Source organism: Sipha flava, unplaced genomic scaffold (genome assembly GCF_003268045.1).
Source record: "Sipha flava isolate LNK unplaced genomic scaffold, YSA_version1 73_pilon_pilon, whole genome shotgun sequence".
Classification (NCBI taxonomy): Eukaryota; Metazoa; Arthropoda; class Insecta; order Hemiptera; family Aphididae; genus Sipha; species Sipha flava.
In genome coordinates, this window is record NW_020273613.1 from 4,709,315 (window position 1) to 4,729,748 (window position 20,434).

A 20,434-nucleotide genomic window follows, 5' to 3' on the forward strand; every position below is an offset into this window, starting at 1 on the left:
ATAGAAATTGCCTGTACAATGTCCCTTAATAAATGTTAGTGTCGAGGCCCCATAAGTGATAATATTATATAAAAACAGCAGATGCAGCGTATACAAAAATTGATTTTTTGATTTTTGCAAATGTGCGTTTTTTTTCGTTCGATCTTAAGATTTGTTTTCAGCAATTCTTCGTTTTTCACTGTTATCCGTATTTTTCTCTTTTTCTTCTTTATACGAATCCCATTGATGCACTTAGTTATTCCATCTAGACTGTACCTTCCTTTACGATATTTTCCTTCTACACATAAGTCCTTGAAATTATAGTTCAGAGAGTCCACCATGAATAATACAATATGAATCAATATCACTTCTCGCCATTTTAGTACTTTTTCCATAGATATCTATTCTCCAAAATGTTTCCAAGACTATTTTTGCATTTTTTAACCTTCTAATCATCTAGCTGTGTTATCTGAAGACAATTCTTCTAAAAAAACCACATATTTCAGAAGGCTTCTGATTTCATAATAATAGTACACGAATACGCAAACGTTCGAAAACCATGTCTGCCGTGCCATATCATAAGCGTAACTAGGGTTTTATTTTTGGTAGATCTAATATTTTTGGTTTTTTTTTTTGTATCATTTCGGTAAATAACTCTTACTTTTTAAATTTTTGTATTTACCTATCACCTGATATATATTTAAAAGGGGTAGAACAATATTTGGTAGAGAGGGCAAAGTCTAGTCTAGGAGAGCTCTCCTAACCCACACTTGATTGCGCCTATGGTTATCATAACCGTCGGACAAAACGGTAATACGTCGCAACCGTTTATGTTCCGCAGTATGGTGACCTGCAAAGAAACATCCGCGGGACTGAAAACACTATCGTACGCACACGGTAATATGCGATCGTAACGTATACCCATACGCCGGGCGGTGAAAATGGTGAAAATCAATTACGCGCGCTACAGCCGATAAATCGCGATCAGTCGTGCACGCCGACCACCGCGTTGTGTACGACGTTTAGGATCAAAGCCGTTGGTAAAGATTATTCATGGGAGAGGGTGGTTTGATATATTTAGGTTATTGTAATTATTTTTATTATTGAATATTTATGTATTCTATATGGGACTTTGGAAATTAGAGGGGAAGGGGTTTGAACCCCCAAATCCCCCTTACCCTCGCCACTATATAGGACTGGTTTTGGGGAAAAACCAACGGTCGTGTGGGGTGGTTTTCGGTAGGCGCCACGAGGATAGTGCGCAGTGTATAATTGTACCCGCGGACTTTTATCACGTACGGGATAAGGGGGAAAGGTGGGTTAAAACGAAAAACCTATTGGGTGAGACATCCGCCAAAGAGAAATAGTTCGATCGAGGTAGACAAATAAATATACACTATATACACACACGCATATGTTTAGTACATAGCCTGGGGCAGATGTTTTGTACTGACGTCCCCGCGAATAAATCACCGTAATAATAAAGGCGTGAATGTTTGTGCGGTCTCCATTGACATACCACCCCAGCAGGGGGTGCTAAGGCCAATCAATGTACATAACTCGGCAGTTTTTATCTATTCAACTTAAAATGAGTATTATTATTATTATTATTATATTGTAAAAGCCAAGATACGCAGCATGTACCTTTACCTATATACTCGCATAAAACACTAATATTTTTCCCGCCATATCCGCAGCTCTGTTGCGGTTCTACATAATATACCCTCGTTTTTTTTTTTTTTTTTACGACATTGCTGTACAGCTAAATTTTACACACTGCGTACGGCCCGACACACGTGATACACAGATGAACGTAAATTATTTATTATCGTCTAAACATCCAAAAACGCGAGTCCGCCCCACGTCATACAACAAATTTCATGGGAGACGTTCCCAATCGACGGTATATTATTACGATATTGTTAAGAACCATTGGCGTGATAGACCTTTTTAGCAGGTCGTACATAAAACCAGTGCTCGAATTGGGGGGGGGACGTGGGCGAACGGAGTCCGCTTTCATTTTTCCATAGATTTCAGCGTCCCTCTTCATTTAATTAAGCGAGGAACGCTAAAAACGAGCCCCCCTAGGGATGTTTACTTTTGAACGGTGTATTCGGATTTTTTTTCCGTTTATTTCTATTTTCTATAGCTAACTGCAAAGTAACGTTTTCCCAGAAAACGGTTATCGTTGACAATAATCACGGACTAAGATAATAATCATAGCTGAATAACTATATAATTTTGAAGTGATTTCGGTTGTATAGTCGTATAGGTGTTTCTACATTTGACAACCTTTTAAGAACTTTTTGTTTAATTTTCCATCAATTGATAAGATTAACACAACAAAATGGATTGAATCGTGGGCTAAGAAAGGTAAACGAACGGGAGAAGAAGAAAATTGTCCTAAAAAAAAAAAAATTACTGAAGAAATTGCATACAAGTCATTATGAAATTTAACTAAAGAATAATATTTATTTCTGTAATTAATATTATTATTTCGCTATAAAATAATGTTATAGTAATAAGCAAATAAATATTATATAATAATACTACCTTTATAGTGCGATATTATATTTTCAGGGGATGCGGGGGACGAAGTCTACAACGGGTTACTTTACAATTTATCAGCTATGGAACGGTTCTATCGTTCTCAAGAGGCACGATCCGTAGATACACGCCTATGTTACACCCGCGCCAACGAACCTTAAAATGCGATGCTTACGGGACAATAGCAGTAGCGATGAGTATATTCCGTGTAGTCCGGCGCAGTCACAACCACGAGTCGTTTTTATTGCAAAAAAAGTTTTAGTGCAATGAAAAAAATAGAAACTTGGTTAAAGACATCGATGCTTCAGGATAGGTTCAGAGATCATTCTATACTGAATATTAAAAAATATATGTCTAAAATTATTAATAGTAATGGTATTTTAAATATCCTTGCTGATAAAAACAGATATTTTTTATTAAAATAGCATATTAATTGTTTTCAAATACACGTTATCATAACTTAAATATATTCATATTTTGATTAGTAATATGTTGTACTTGTGTATAGAAAGAAGGTGCGGGAGTTAACGCCTGCGGGCCATTTTATATTGAATTATTATAAAAAAATTAAAATAATAAAAAAATCAACCAAATGTCCGCCAATGGTTTAAATGTCTATCTTCAGTGTTCTGAAAAAGAAATTCGTTGATGAAATCCTTATCGAAATCAATGTTGCCGTATTGTGGCGTAACATTTTAACACACGTGATATGGGAAACGCGACCCCGAGACTTTAGTGCGATCGTTTCGAAATGCATTGCGATGATACAAAAACAAACATAATGTTGCTAGGTTTAATATTTATTTATTGATTTGCGTAGGACCACAGCATAACGTGTATAAATCACGTTTTAAATCATGTAGCACTACGTTTAAGAGGTACCACTACCGGACTTTTTTTTTAAGGTTACTAAGATGCACAGAAACATTTTAAATATTTGATAAATAAAAAATAAAAAAAACCATATTAATCTTATTTGGGAGACTAGTCCTGTACGGTAGACGTACGCATATAATGTAAATATATTCGATTATAGGCTTTACGATCTTGTCAGCCGTACACCGTAATATTACTATACTTACATTACCAGTGAACATAAAAGAACTGTAATAACGCAACCGAAACTATTCGACCACAATACATTACGTATAGTCAGTGCACGTGGACGGAAACGTTTTTATACTATAATTACATCTCCTATACGTGATTCTAATAGTTCATTCCTGTGGAGACAAATAAACGAATAAAATAGTTGTTATCAATGAATGTAACTTTATTGTACGTGTATGGTAATAGATTTTTCACTATATATAAATTTATTTTTATTTTTTTATTTTTTATTTTTATAACACACTCTATTTACACAAACGGTTTTATTACTATCTTTCTACATAATAAAACACGAAGTAATACTCTGTTATACGCTCATTTAAATGTAAAGATTCCATGGAACACACACGTTTTTCAACCTTCAGTTTAGTCACTTCTGTAGTAAGGTTAGGAGACATTTTTCCCAATGAACCATTTATCCTCAATAGTTCATTTTTCCGATCATTCATTTCCCCGTCGCCGTTTTTTCCCAACACTTGAACGTATAATATATATATATATATATATAAGTACTTAGTTATAACTTTTTTAATGCATTCAATTTTTGAGTTACATATCTATCACCTCTAATGTACGCTCCGGGTATATCAATAAATAGTACCCATTATTTTTAGAATTATCGTAGATTTTAGTCGAGCCATATATTTTAAGTTATTTTCTTTGATAAAAATGATTGTTTGATTGTTAAAATGTAATAAATAGGCTTAGGGACTTCTAGCATTTGCATACTTTTTTTAATCATTGTTAAATATAGCAGAGTGCGAAATAAATTCGTTTTTTGATGCCATGATATCAGATCTAAAATTTGAATGTGCATATTTTTGCATATTTGATAGATTTTGCAGGAGAGTGCATATTTTGACATTTTTTTTAAATTTAAAATTAAAAACTATAAATACATATAACTATATATACATATTTCAAACGATCGAAAAAAAAATGTACTTAATACTTAAGGCGCGTTCTCATGAGTCAAGTTTAGTTAACCGATTATAGTTGATCAACAAAAATTGAATGTAAGTTGAATCAGTTTTTGTTCACACATTTCAACAGAACACGTTTCAATTTTATTTTCAACTCAGTTGAAAAGCCGCGGTCGACACGTAGTTGACACCAACTGTCATGCTTATGATAAAGTTCTAAGAATTTTAGCATCATTTAAAAATTAAAATAAAATACAATTGACAAAATAAAACATAAATGCACGTGTGATTATTCAGTGTTCAGTTCAGTCGATTATTATCTGTCATTTTTGCGTCTCGCAACCACGCAACGTCAAATCATACATATAACGTCGTACGTATTTTGTAACATTGTGTAATGCCGAAAGTACAACAGTCTACGAGTAGCCGACTACAAAGTTTTATTTCGGAGTTTAAAGATACATTTACATCCGATGGACACGTTTTATTTTGAGTATTAAGAGGTTTTTTTTTTTTTTAATGCATATAAATGCATATTATAATGCATATTTTAATGATTTTAGAAGCATATTTGCATGCATATTTGTGTATTTTTTAGAGTTATAAGTCCCTAAGCCTAGTAATAAGGATTCACTTTATTTTCTTAATAGTGATATTTTATACCGCAATACGATTTATCATTAATATTTTTTATTAATATTTTCAAGATTTTTTTTCTTATTTAACTCAACCTAACATTATAATAGTGTACATGATAGTATAAATGCACGCTGATAAATGAATAAAATTGAAAAATTATCATTTAATTATTACGATTATACTCTGTTGCCATATTATTATCATACAACTATTCTGCTTTCTGACATACGCGAGTATATAATATACGACTAAAAATAATCTTAATACAAACAAATCAGTTATGATTGAATAATATACGTTTTAATAAATTCCACTATGCATTATCGAAAACAATATAATTATTATTTACGTTCATAATTAATCGGTGCATAGGACTATTATGCGCGTATCAAACAGTATTAACATATTTTAGTGTTTACCTACTGAGCACCATTATAATTATAAAAACCACGATTCTCCCTCAAACATAAATATGTATAAGATGAAACAAGAATATACGAATCGTTAAGTAAATCAAACGACCTGCTGGTAGAAAAAAATTTATTGCTTGATCGTTATATCCGGATGAGGCGACGAACTATATAAAGGGTCGTTCAAATAATAAAAAAAAAAAAAAAAACGATAAATAATCTCCAAACAACCTTGACAACAATACTTTAACACAACTCATACGTTTTACGTAGGTGCTATGAAATTATAAAAATGGAATCTATTTACCAGGCCCTATTTTAATGTGCACCCCGACACACAATGTGCACCACGAATACACAAGTGTGCACAACGGTCTACAAAACAAAAATTAAATAAAAAGCCAACTACTAGGAAATATGAGTATTATTGAATTTTTCAAAATGTAATGCATATATATGTATTATGTATGTAATATATTCCTTTTTCTAAGATAGTAGCGAGACTAAATTTTTAGTTAAAGCAGTAAAATCAAGGGTGCAGTCCGAAATTGTATAAATAATAGGGCCTGCTATTTACTTTATTTATTTATCACCTTTTCATTAAAGCAAATTCTCTTATCAGTTTATTTATTCCAAATCTTATAATATACTGATTACACTGCGAAGAGGTTTTATGCAATGGCACACGCTTGACTTCGTACAAACAGATGAGTAATACAACTAACATTGTCTTTGTTATTTTGTTTTTGATTTTGATACTTGTGCCAATGTACTCGAACGTTTTTTAAAAATGACGGTGCCAAGGAATTAGCCATTAATACTAATCAGTAATAACCATTAATGCTTTTTTCATCATAAAAATCGAAAAATTTAAAAAGCTTATGGATATTATAGATGGTTGATGGCCGTTGTTTAAATGTTTTTTCAATAACTTTGGAAAATATTACATACGAAAACTTGAGTGCAATGTGATGTATGATAACCTTACTTTATCAAATGCCATCACTTTAAATCACCTACCACGGAACCAAATGTGCGTGAAGTTGGCCCCCCCTAAATCAAGCTACCGAATCCAAACCTTCACAGACATTTTGCAATTAATTTGCTATAATTTGCTATGTAGTTTTCAGAATTTGCATACCCGCGGTTTTTCCGGAAATTCATATTTTCTGTTCGGGAGAGGGAACCTCGCCACAGCCCCCCAATTTTATACTAGCGACTCCAAACCTTCACAGGCATTTTGCATTTAATTTGCTATGATTCGCTATGTAATTTTCAGAATTTAATAATTAAAATTAAAATAATTTAATGAGAATTTATGTCCATCAGCTATCATATCAGTTTCAATAAATAAATGATTTTCAATTACTCTTGTAGATGTTATAATTCCATCGCAGTTATCTTCGACGCATGCAAACTGTAATTCTGATAAATATTGATTCAGAGCATTTTGAAAATTGGAAAAATCATGCTTCATTTTCAATATAATTGTTGGACTGCAAATTTTCCTTCTATTATTCTTGCATTCTGTTCTTGAGCATTCAATACTTTCGATGGCAGAAGGTGCAGTTTTTAATAAATTAATTATAATAAATAAAACATTGCACCTTGAATCAATTAATTTTACATTTGTAACACTTGGTTCTTTATGAAAAATTTGTTGAAGTAATAAAACTCTTGTGTCATATATTTTTCGGGATGAATTTTCAAGCGCTAATTGCGTTGAAAAGTTTAAAAATTCATTATTACTGCCATCGATAAAATGTTTATAGTTTAATATATCTATGTAAGCCATAGATATAATTACAGCAACTGAATCGAATGCACACGTATTATATATAATATATCTTTCTTTGCCTAAACGAACAGAAGTGGTAGTGTTATCATTTAATAATATAGTATTTAGGTTGGATCTTAAGTGTTTTGAACCCAATACTTTATCAATTTCTGGCAGTGAACACATATATTTCGTCGGTTTTTTCTTTCGGGGTGTTTTTGGAATTTGAAGAATCACATTAGTATTTCTTCCCTGGCCACGCCAGTTTTCTATAGCATTCAGAGATGTAATAGAATCATTGTCATCAGATGTTGTAGGGGAGACTGTTTAGTTACTGTTCTTTTTTTCAGTATTTTCAGCAGAAAAATTATCTTTTGATACTTGCGAAGCTCTTTCAAGTGAACTTTTTAATAGTTTCACATTTGACTCGATATTATTTAGGTGGGTAATAATAAATTTATCTGCAGTCATTGGGCGGATTTCAAATTTAAGAATTTGCGTTTTAAGTTCTTTAAAATCGTTTTCAACGACAACAGAACTTGCAATATTATATGGAGAATTAAATTTCTTTCTCATTACATTCGTCCAGAGCGGAAAGTCTTTACAAAGACGTAAAAGAGTTTTAGCTAAATCAGGTAGGAAATATGCTAATAATCTGTCGCCTTCTATTTCTGAATTTGATTAACTCTTTTCATATATTTGTTTCAAATATTCATCCATATGACTAATACCTTCTTCATGTATATAGTTATCAATATTCTCATCATTTTCATCATTCACGTAAAATGTTAAATCATTGTCTGCCTCTATATCATAAATTAAAGTTTTTTCAGAAGATAGCCCTCTAATATTTTCTAAAATTAATTGTCTACTTATTTCGGACGGTGTTTCTATAATACCTTTTCCGACACACCGTCCATCTGTGTCACTTAAAATAATTGTGAACAATGCTTCTAAAATACAGTTGAATTCCTTAAAAGTATCCGAAGTTAAAAGCAGTCTGATTCCACGTACATAAAATTGTTTAAGCGAATTATTTTTTATTCCACTAAAATGTTTTATCCGACAAAATATTTTAATAACATGTGCTACATCTATTCGGATATAAGTAGTTGGTAAATATTCATCGTGACCATTCAGTGCTTTAAAACAATCATTTACGTAATTTTGAAGAGATCTACCATTACAGAATGCTTTAGATGCTGCTCCTAATATGGCTTTTGAATAATCACAAACAACTTCGTATGGACTTCGAATACCCGACATTATCCACTGGCCTAACCAATAAAAAATTGTTAAGGTGTCTTGTTTTTTCTGAAAGCATTTGCGTTACCGGTATATTTCCAAAATTTGAACTGATAACAGCTTCATATAAAAATATATGTTTTGATAAAACATTAACTGATGAACGATTAATTTTTTTTATCAAACTACCAGTCGCATCTATAGATAGCTTACAATATGTTTTGCTAAGATCTTTATAAACTATTAATTAGTGATTAGTCCAATAGTGAACTAAGAAAGGATCACTACCGATGGAATGTATAGAACCTGTATATCTAGAATTATACTTTAATTCTATTAATGATTTTACTAAACATTTTTCAACTATGCCAAATTTTTTGTCTTTTATTTCTTGTTTTAATTTACGTAGAACATTTCTTCTGTATAGATTTGGCGGAGAAAAATTTCCAAATTCCAAATCAGAAACATTGGTTCTCCTCCAATTACATGCCAAACTATTTTCTAATTCTTTGCCTATGACTTTTCGCTTCTCTCCTCGCAACTGTCTCTTAGTAGTATGCTTTGTTTCCAATTCTTTAGTATTTTTAGATAAAACTGATATTTCCAATGGTTTGCCTTCTTGTGGTTTAACGTCACACCAACCATAAAGATACGCACCACAAGTTATATCTTTACATTTAGCCGAAAATGTTATGTAATGTTTACTTATTCCAAACTCTGGAAAGGCTTTACATCTTTTGTAAATGAAATTGCATGGAAGTTTGTGTGCTGACAAAAATGCATAATTTATAACATCAGTCCAAACATGTGGTTTCAATATTTCATAATTTCTTTATTTTGTTTTATTTTTGTATGTAGTAATTTGTGGATAAATTTTCCTAAATAAATCATATGGCAGATTAAATTTAAAAATTTGTTTTTCTGAATTTAAAGATTTTGATGATGTATGTGAAATTGAAGACGATTCATCAAAGAAAATATCTTCATCGCTAGTCATATCTAAAGAAATATTAGGTGAAGTTATTCCAAGAAGAGTTTTTAATTTTGTTTGGAAATTATGTCGATCATGGAAAACAGTTAAAAAAAATGCTGGTAGGTGATAATTTTCCATTAAGTTCACATGCAATTTCATACCAAACTCTTTCTGTGACAGATTTCAAAACACCCAATTCATTAAAAATATCGTGTTTTCTCTTTTCAAGAACCTTGAACATTATTTCGAAATCAACCAAGGGCTTTCTTCCTTTTCCCTATGATCAATAATAAAATAAATTTCAGACAAGCATAGTAGAACTTCTATAATTTTTACTCATATCAAGAAAAATTTATCTTAAACAAAGGATGAAAGTTGTAAGTTCTTAATCAATCGAATTGACTTCAATCAATGTACCATTGATGTCGCACAATAACTTTGAGCGTAGGAGAAGAAGGGGATAATCAATTCTTTTTCTTATGCCCTGTTGCATGAAAATAATTCCCTAAACTGTGGGGCCAATAGTATATCAATTATAAAATAATATAAGTTATATAAAAGATTATGTTTCATGAAAGTATTATGAATTGTATCAAATAATCAGTTTGTAACTAGGGCTTGGAAGAAATTGCATTTGCATATTTTTATTGAGCTATTCAATTTATTGCTAAAAAAGCTTGAAATTATTTTCATGACATCACGAAAAACACATTAAAAGTTTATAATGCATATTTTTGAATATTTAATGATTTAATAATTTTAAGCACATATTTCTAAATTTTGCCATTTTTTAGTGCATATTTGATGATTATTGATGAATTATAGAAATTATATTTAGCTTAGTAAAATATCATTATTTATAAAAATTGTTATGTTAAAATTGAAATCAAGTGCATATTTTTAATCATATTTGTACTTTTTAAGCGCAAAAGCGCATGCATATTTAGTAATTTTTAAGTACATTAAGTTCCGAGCCCTAGTTATAACCAGTTATCTGGTATTCAATACAGAACACAAATAGTATTCTTATCTACGATAATTATTTTTTTGAGGAGATACGAATGTTTTGGTAATTTAATTGTTAAATTGTTATTTTCCATGTTGTTTATCAATTATCATAGTCCTGAAACGGATTTGACCTATTCATAAATTACCTTAGTTTTGGAATATTAATTTAAATTTGAAGAATAATGTCTTCATCGGTACCTATCATCAGACGAGAATGACAAAGACATTGAAATCCATTGTTTATTTTAAAATGTTTTCAAACAACTGTATGAAATTAAAAATTAAATAAGTAAAATAAAATAATAAAAATTATTGATAATGAAATTAATTAATAACAATTATTTTAAGTGATAACATACGTTAAATCAAATGATAAAAATATATTTATTTATTTATGGTTCTGAAAATTTTACAGAGTAGAAATCTAAGCTACAAGTTATCGAGATATCAAAACTATTCATTTTACAAAACAGTTTTTAATTTTATAGAACAGATAACTAGTTAGGTATCGGTTCTGTAAATATTCATGCAACAGGGCATAACTCACATAGATAGTTTATATTATAACATAAGTATAAGTGCTGTCTAATAATTTTGCAGTTGGTTAAACAGACAAATGAAAAAAAAAAAATCGTTGACTCGTTAAGTTAAAAGTTAACTTTGAAAAAAAAACTAACTTAACTTTTTACAGTTTAAAGTTAAAATTTTCTAATTTGCAAAAATAAAAAATTGCACTCATAATATTAGTTTTTAACGCTCAAGAATATTACTGGGGAATTTTAAAATGATACATAAATGTATTAACTATCTATCAAAAAACCAAAAATCAAAAATAATAAACTTTCACAGAAATATAATAAGCTTATAGAGTAATCAACTAATAACAATATATTATAAATTCTAACGTGAACAGAATACATGCTAGTTGAATAATAAAATTAAATTGAAAATTATATCACAGTTGTTTTATGATTAATCCCCCATCGACACTCGCTCTCATAGTATTTACTATTTTCGCAGAATATTCTTAGGATTTTCATGGGTTTATAGTGTTTATACAATAACAATGTTATAAAAAAATAATGATAAAATATAGCCCATATGATGACTGTTAAAGTTATTTTTCATATTATTTTCGTCTACAAGAAATTCATATTAAAATAGTAAATTATAAATACACTAAAAACTTCATTTAATAATTTGCATTATTCTTTGTACTAAAATTAACTTTATTTAGATACTTTTAATAAAATTAACCTTAAGTTAAAACGTTAATCTTAAAAAAAAGTAACTTATTAAGTTAAAAGTTAATTTGTAAAAAAAATTAACGAGTTTATTAACTTCATTAAAATTAACTTAACGTTTTAACTAAATTTTAACTTTTAACTTGTTAATGCTCAGCCTTATACAGACAGGTTAACCTCGACATGAAATACTAAGTTATATAATATTTTAAAATACAAGAAAGATTCAGTGAATTTAAAGATGAGTTTTATTATATTATATTATTGAGTAAATTATAATTATGATTTTTTTATATTAATGATTTTAATGATTTAAATACCATATTATCTCAAAATTGGGATCCCAAAACCATAATATTAAAAAATCTCCAATTGTTTTTTTTTTTTATATAAAAATAATATTAAACAAAAATATAACTAACTAACTTATTCGTAAATAACTACAAAAAATAACAATACAAGTAAGTTGATGAAAAAATGAATTCTTAAGTAGTTAAAAATAATCAAAATCTACAACATATTAATTAACATTTATTTCAACCAACAGTAAAAATTTAACTTCCATCAAATTCAATAGTATTGAAAATAGTTTAATAAGAATAATACATTAGTAATACATTCCTAATAATAATAATAATAATTATATTTAATAACAAATAATAAATATATAATAATAATAATGTATATTTAATAATTTATTAGTAATACATTCCTAACTTTAATAATTTTTTTTTTTAGGGCATTTAAATTTCTTATAACTGCTATATAGAGAACAATTTTCAATTGCATTATTTACAATTTTTAGAGATTTTGCACCTTTCAAATTATACCTCTCAAAAGTACCAACTATGAGAAATTCCCTGTCAGAAAATATATAGCTTTATATTCTTTGAAGCAGTCATTCTGGTCGAAATCGTGTACTCAGACAAACTTATATATATAAGTAATATGATTACTATGCAAATTAGATATCATATAGTTATATTTAACTTATAATTTAATAATATAACATGTGTCTATTATTAGCGCAATAGTGTCAATAATTCATCGTCCCTGTAATCTAATGAAATCTGCAGTTTTCTTATTTTAAAATGTTAGTAAAATATCGTTGAATTGTATGTACTTATACACGTGAAATTTCATAGCAAAGATGTTTGTGAAAATACAAGTAAAAATATGTTTTAAAAATTTGAAAAACCTTACCTTGTTGGCCATAATAAAGAAAAAAAAATAGTTTTTGAATACTATACAGAATACGACTGTATACCAGTAGAAACACAGAACACTGAATAACTTATAATAAGAAAAATGATTCCAACAATATCAAATATAATTTAATATTAAATAATATTAAACGTATGAATGTCTAAATTTAGAAACACTGTGTGGATAGTAATCCACTAGATACACAAGACAAAACCAAGAAACCAAAAAGGCCAAGTTATTAACTGTACAGAGTATACTCAGAATTCACCTATTGTTGTTATCTCGTATATTTTAGTCACAATGAATATTATATGTTACTATAATTATATTACGTACTAATATAATATTATAAGTTCATTGTATATAACACCAGTTTAACTCACAAGTTGTATTAAATTTTAAAATACCGTATTATAAATGAATTCTTGTTATAATGCAAAATAAAATAAATCTGTAAATTAATCTTCACGTAATTGATATATGAGTACGAATTTTTTTTTTAAATGTTCATTGAGTAAAAATGATTTCTATTAAATATAATAATGTAATAATGGAAAGTAATTTAAACAGAATACAAATTCTGTGAAGGTTTGGAGTCGGTAGCTTGATTTAGGGGGGCCAACTTCACGCACATCGGAACCAAGTCCGATTGCCAAATTCTATCATGATTTTTTTTCATCAAAAACTCTAACAGAATAATCAAAAAATATTGCAAAATAAAGGTGCCCTAATATAAAGTAGGAAACTATTAATTGACATATTTATTATAAACTAAATTTAGCCTAATCTGTAATCTCTATCCTGATTTCTAGTGCTGCAATCAGAGTTGGGCATTAGTCGAATAAAATATTATTCGATTGATTATTTGAATAAAAAATTATTCTTCATTGATTTATTCTTAATTTTATTATTGATTTTTATTTTTATTCATTATTTTAATTTGTATTATTATTCGTTATTCATTATTCGGAGATTTTTATTTACTATATTTTATTCATTATTTAGTTATTCATTATTCATTATTCGTTATTCGTTATTCGTTATAATCATATAAATAATAAATTTAAATTCAAAATAACGATGTATAGTGATAATATACTTATTATTTAGACTTGAATAATATATATAAAGGTAATACATATTAATATATATAATAATTGACAAAAATAAATTAACTATACTTTTATATTTAATATCATTATTTATTTAATATCATTCATGATTTTAACGAATAAATTTATTCTGAATAATTGTTTTATTAACGCTTAAAACTATTCAGAATAATTTTATTCTTTATTCAGTACACCACAATTATTCAGAATAAAAAAATATTCTTTATTCATAAATAAATTAGTTATTCAGGCTTTTATTTTTTATTCATTATTTTGATTTGTTTTTGCCCAACTCTGGCTGCAATACCAAATAACAATATATTATCACAAAACATTTATCACAATTTAATTATCGGAAAAGATAAATAATCTACGTGCGTATTGATGTAATGTGGTGCACAGCATTTTATATAATTCATTGTAAAATTTTGTATTCTTGTGCGTGTAAGTAAGATATATTTTAATGTGAATTTTGAAATGGAATTCGACTCAAAAACATAATTTTATGTACGTAAATTTTACATATACATACATTCGTATTATAATATTATATAAGCCAGATCAGTCGATAGGAACCCGGTCGTAAAATGGATTATATTTTGATTCGGTTCGATAAGAGAAGAAATTAATGATCATTTTTATTTTATTGAATGAAGAGTCAAAGAGTTATTTTCGGATGAAAAATAACATTTTACTTTTTTTTCATAAAGTGGTTAGTTGATGAAAACGATAATATCATGTGAAATGGAAGTTTTAAATAGGGTTAGTTGAACAAGTTTACTTTTGGTACTCAAATATAGGTGCTGGCATTGGACTTGACTTTTACCATGTTATATGTCTCCAAAATAATCTTGCGATATCGTAGTAGTAGTAGTAGTAGTAGTAGTAGTAGTAGTACAAACATCACGCCGGCAATATCGAATACTTAGATGTGTCATATTTCCTCGACGTGTCGTGATTTCGGTTGCAATCATTGTAACAATATTTGTTATTCCTACTGTTCTCCGGCTAACCTTAACACACGGTGCATCACAGAGGGCTTACCGCATTTCGAGTGCTTCCGTCCACTGATTACAATGAATCAAAAAGCATTGCGGCTTAAGCCCAATGTAATACACTCCATCAAATCATACCTTTTATACCATTATTACCAATTATACCATTGTATCTAACTTCAAAAACAAACATACTACCGATGAGATTTTACCAATACCCAGAAGTATATATCCCCCCCCCCCCCCGAAAAAATGTATTGAAACTATTAACTATTAACTCCTGCGGTGTACCACAGGTGAATGAACACTGGGCGGAATGAACTTGTAAATCGTTCCGCTCTCGTTACGCTATCCCCGCGGCATTGTAATGATTGTCGACACGCGTATCTGTTTGCAGGTGCTGTGTGAAGTGGAAACGGCGTTGCGAAGCGCGAGCACGTGGCACCATGACTGGCGGGTACCGCACGGTGCAAAAGCCGTGATCGTCGGAGGCGCCGGATGGAACGCCAACCCTGACCACACGGCCATGGTGATCCAGGACTGGGGCGTGCTGATCGTTTACTACAGGTTCCTTAAGGAATGGCTGTTGATCAGCCGGAAAATGGTCCAGGACCAGACGGACGTGCGACCGGACCCAATCTCGTCACCGTCGTCGTCGTCCTCGTCTACGCGGTCGCCGTGCACCAGGCACCACAAGTGCAGGTCGACGGGGCGCGGTCACGGTCCACCGCTCGGCATCGTCACGTAGCAACGGCAGTGATAGCGCAGTCATAGCAGCGGTTAGTCGAAGTATACACACGTAACCGTCCCGCGATCTATCACTCGTTACCGCAGCGACCGCGATGTCGGTTTCGTGCGGATTTCGGACGAGCGTCGCTTCCCTCGGTCCGAATAGATCCCGTGCAATACGACTGCGGTACCTGCGCGACCAGAATTCGACAGCTTTGAATGCAAGGTGCGAAGAGGCGAAGGGTCAGTGATAGAAAAAGAGGATAAATTATTAAAAATAATTCGCCCCCCCCCCTAATTCCGTGTATCGTATGTTTTATTTTATTTTTTCGATACACAACCCGCACCACGTGTATTCCAAATCCGTGTATCAGACGTACGTTATTTTATTACCATTCAAATATTTATACGAATAGTTTTAATAGATATATACAATTTTGAACAATTCATACAATGTTAAACGCGAATTGAGACTGAGTCTTTTTATATATGTTCATATATTTTATATTCTCGATGCAATACGATTATAAATTTTAAGTTAGGGTATAGTTATATTATTACTATTATGTGTACGCGTATATGTGTTAGAAAAATGTAATAGAGACGGGTCGAATTATCTGCCGTGTATATATATATATTTTTTTTTGTTCTCTACCGAATTTCACCGTCCTGATCTTACGTCATGATATTATATTATAAGGTTAAGTTATATATCTGCTACGAATAGGTGTACACTAATTTTAGTGTACCGTATTCCTATACGATAACATACGGATGGTATGCTGTGTTAATTAATTTAAATATTGTATAGGGTCAATGATAACGACATTATATTACACAAAGTCGATTCGGTATTAACAGCGACTTCATTTTACTTATGTATAATTGTGATAAATAAAATAATGAAATACCTACATCAATGTACTTTTTTGCTGCGCGCAAGCATTTGCAAAATATAATAATAATAATAATAATATGTTCTTGTCTTAAAGTTGCTGATTTATTATCATTTACATAGTTCAGCGCGTTTGAACAATAAAACGAAGTACGAGTAAATCTAAAATACAATATGATTGTCGCATCAAAACACTAACGTAATGTCATTTAAGAATGTCTTGGTGTTTGAGCGCATAATATGCCAGGCCCACCGATTTCACGTTATGAAAAAATATATCATTATTGATTTTCTGGGCGCTGGGTACCATTTAGATGGTTTAGTAATTACCATAGGTGCTACTGAAAATCTTGTCAGAGGGGGGGGGGGTAAATCATACATAGTACATAAGCTGATCTCTACAATTATTTAAGTTAAATATGTAGGAATATTTTTTCAAATTGTGTGACAATACAAAGTTATTTTAGTTTTTTTCGACGGCTATAAAGTAATTCTTGTTACAAGAAAATCCGATAGCCATAATAATTGTCACTATTCTAGATTTTTGAATCTTATTGTTTTTTCTTTAAAGCCAAAGAGATGCAAATACACCCCTTGCACCCCCTCGCGGTGCCCATTATAATATTATATAATTATAAATAACGAAGCTTAAAGACAAATAAACAGCAACGGATCTGACGTTGGAATATTGTAGCACAATCTCGTTTAATAGTTTAGTTTGGAGATTTATGGTCCTCCTGCACCTTTAATACTTCTGTTAACGGTATTTATTTATTTATTTATTTTATTTATTGTCTACAAAGTAGGTGATGTCACACTACTTTTGATAGAATATACGCTAAGTATACGTATAAAAGAGTATACGCTTTATCGTACCAGCAATATTCTGTGTCCTACGCATGGACCATGTACATAATATTATTGCAATAGCCACCACGATACAGAACGTACGATTAACAAGAACAACGAAGGTACTGTGGCAACAATTAAAAGTCTACGTCCGTTAAATGTCCACACATGTATGAGCCGAACTAAAACGCTATCAACTTTTGCCCGATCGAAGCACTTTCTAAACGTTTACAATATTTTAAACGAGTAAAGATAAGATCCGTTTTAAATGCTCAATCATTTATTGTGCACCATTAAATTCGTATAATAATAATTAGGGCTCGGAAGTTGTTGCATTTGCATGATTTTTTTGAACCATTAGATTTATTGCTAAGCAAGCTAGAAATTCATTCCAAGATACTACGAAAAACATATCAAAAGTTTTTAGTGCATATTTTTGCATATTTAGTGATTTTTAGATTTTAGAGCATATTTCTTAATTTTACAATTTTTTAAAGCATATTTTATAATTTATGGAGATTAGGAGATTCAACATGAAAATTTGTAAATAAAAAAATAAATACATTCATATTCAGAGACCTTACTAAATATTCTTGTATCGTATTGTTCAAATTTCCATTTGACATTAAAAACTGTTTTTCCCCTATCGGTTAATATGATATAATATTAATATATATACATAAATTACAACTACAGATAGCTTTATCTAAAATAGAATATTATACAAATCTAAAATAGAAACAGCTGCTATCGAAGTACGACGATTTTCTATAAATACTTTTATAGGAAAATAACTCAATGATTATTGACTATTGTTAATGGCATTTATAGACCTACCGCTTAGATATTTTTGTCAGTTCCGGCTTATACGTCCGTGTTATCTGTTGTAGTAAGTAGTTCTATGCGTCATTCTTGTTTCAATTACCTACTTATATTATTTTTATTTCATAATGCCGAAAACCAAACAATCTGCGAAAAATCATTTGAATAGTTTTGTTTTGGAATATGGTACGGATATATTCAAAACCGACGGAAGTATTTTATTCTGTAAGTTATGTTAAGTGAAAGTTAACAGTGATCGAAAATTTGTGGTCACTCAACACGTTAACACTGAGAAACATAAACGAGCAATTATTAGAAAAAACGTAAAAAACATAAATTCTGAAATTCAACAGCTAGTAACTAATACTCCGAAAAAGTGTCTTTTTTCACACGATTTGTGTAAAGTATTATTGTCAGAAAATATACCACTTTACAAAATAAGTAATCCTCAATTAAAATCATTTTTAGAAAAGTATACGTCAAGAGAAATTCCTAGTGACTCGACACTACGCAAAACTTATGTCGACGACAAATACGAAGAAACTATAAAAAATATAAAAGAACAAATTAAAGGAAATAAAATATGGGTGTCTATCGACGAAACAACAGACTCTGAAGGCAGATATGTAGCTAACGTTATAATAGGAACTTTAAATACTGACGCACCGGGAAAAACTTATTTGCTAACAACCGAAGTTTTGGAAAAAGCAAATAATTCAACGATAGTTAAACTTTTTGATCATTCAATGTTCGTCCTCTGGCCAAACGGAATTCGTCATGATAACGTCCTATTGTTTGTGACCGATGCCACACCATACATGGTGAATGCTGGGCGAATACTTCAATCACTGTACTCTAAAATGATACACTTAACATGTCTCGCACACGGTATCCATAGAGTAGCCGAAAGTATACGGGAAAAGTTTAAGAAAGTTGATAAACTTATTTCCAGGGTTAAACAGGTGTTCTTAAAAGCGCCTTCACGTGTTTTAGTGTTTAAAATTGAAGCACCAGCCATACCACTTCCACCAGAGCCAATACTAACTAGATGGGGTACATGGATAATGGCAGCTTCCTATTACTGCAAATATTACAAGGATATACGTAGAGTATTACTAAGTATAAATTCTGAAGATGTAATTTCTGTTAAAGAAGCTCAACAGTTAATTCAAGATCCCAATATGGAAGCTAATTTAGTATACATACATTCAAATTTTGGATTTATACCGGAATATATTACGAAACTTGAAACACAATATATTTCACTATCCGAAGCATTATCTGCAGTTAAATATGTCCAAAATAAATTAAACGACTGTGAGGGTGAAATTGGTGTTGTGGTATTTCAAAAATTCAATAATGTATTGGAGAAAAATTGTGGATTTAAAACGATACTTAATATTTCAAAAATATTAAGTGGACTAGAAAGTTCAATGGAAGGTCTTCCTGATGATTTGACCGGTGACGATATTACTTCAAATATGCGCCGATTACGTCAACTGATGTTGAACGTAGTTTTTCAAGGTACAAAACTTTGCTCGTGGATAATCGGTGATCTTTCAATTTTGAAAACATTAAAAAAAGTTTAGTGGTCCAATGTAACACTTTGGAAGGTAAGAACAAAATTATATCCAATGCATTTTAATTATTAATTAAAATACTTTTTAATTAGGCATGTACCTGGTGGTTTTTCTAATTTAGTAATTTGTGTTATGTATTTCAGGTGTATAAATATAACTCGACAGAAGTGCATTTTTTTACTCAAGGAACATTTTTAATTTTTAAAGCGATTTTTTTATTATTTTTTTGTTTAAATTATGATTAAAAAATATAAATAAAAATAACTTTTATTACTTTGTTTTTTTTTTTTATTAACAAATTTAAAAAAATATTTGTGCTAATGAAAATGTTGTTTAAAATAATTAAATATAAGTGCATATTTTTAGAGCATATTTGTACTTTTTTAAGCGC

General features: G+C 30.1%; 2 protein-coding genes across 7 annotated transcripts in view; both read left to right on the top strand.

Moving 5' to 3' along the window:
• Positions 1 to 16,811, top strand: part of LOC112692397 — a 45,187-nt gene extending 28,376 nt beyond the window's left edge. For 5 of the 6 annotated variants that reach the window (XM_025567058.1, XM_025567054.1, XM_025567056.1 and 2 more), the window contains one exon: positions 15,566 to 16,811. In XM_025567058.1, the coding sequence (XP_025422843.1) occupies positions 15,566 to 15,916 (351 nt within the window). In that variant the 3' untranslated portion in view covers positions 15,917 to 16,811. Of the gene's footprint in view, positions 1 to 2,559; positions 2,896 to 15,565 lie in introns of those variants that run through there. The other variant, XM_025567059.1, reaches the window with a different exon arrangement.
• Positions 16,812 to 18,658: 1,847 nt separating this feature from the next.
• LOC112692391 lies at positions 18,659 to 20,169 on the top strand. The gene has a single exon (XM_025567048.1). The coding sequence runs from the start codon at positions 19,210 to 19,212 to the stop codon at positions 20,050 to 20,052; it is 843 nt and encodes a 280-aa protein (XP_025422833.1). The 5' UTR covers positions 18,659 to 19,209; the 3' UTR covers positions 20,053 to 20,169.
• The last annotated feature ends 265 nt before the right edge of the window (positions 20,170 to 20,434 follow it).

Bases quoted from the DNA above. Each gene is read 5' to 3' on its own strand.
- LOC112692391 (XM_025567048.1), top strand. From the start codon at position 19,210: ATGTTCGTCCTCTGGCCAAACGGAATTCGTCATGATAACGTCCTATTG.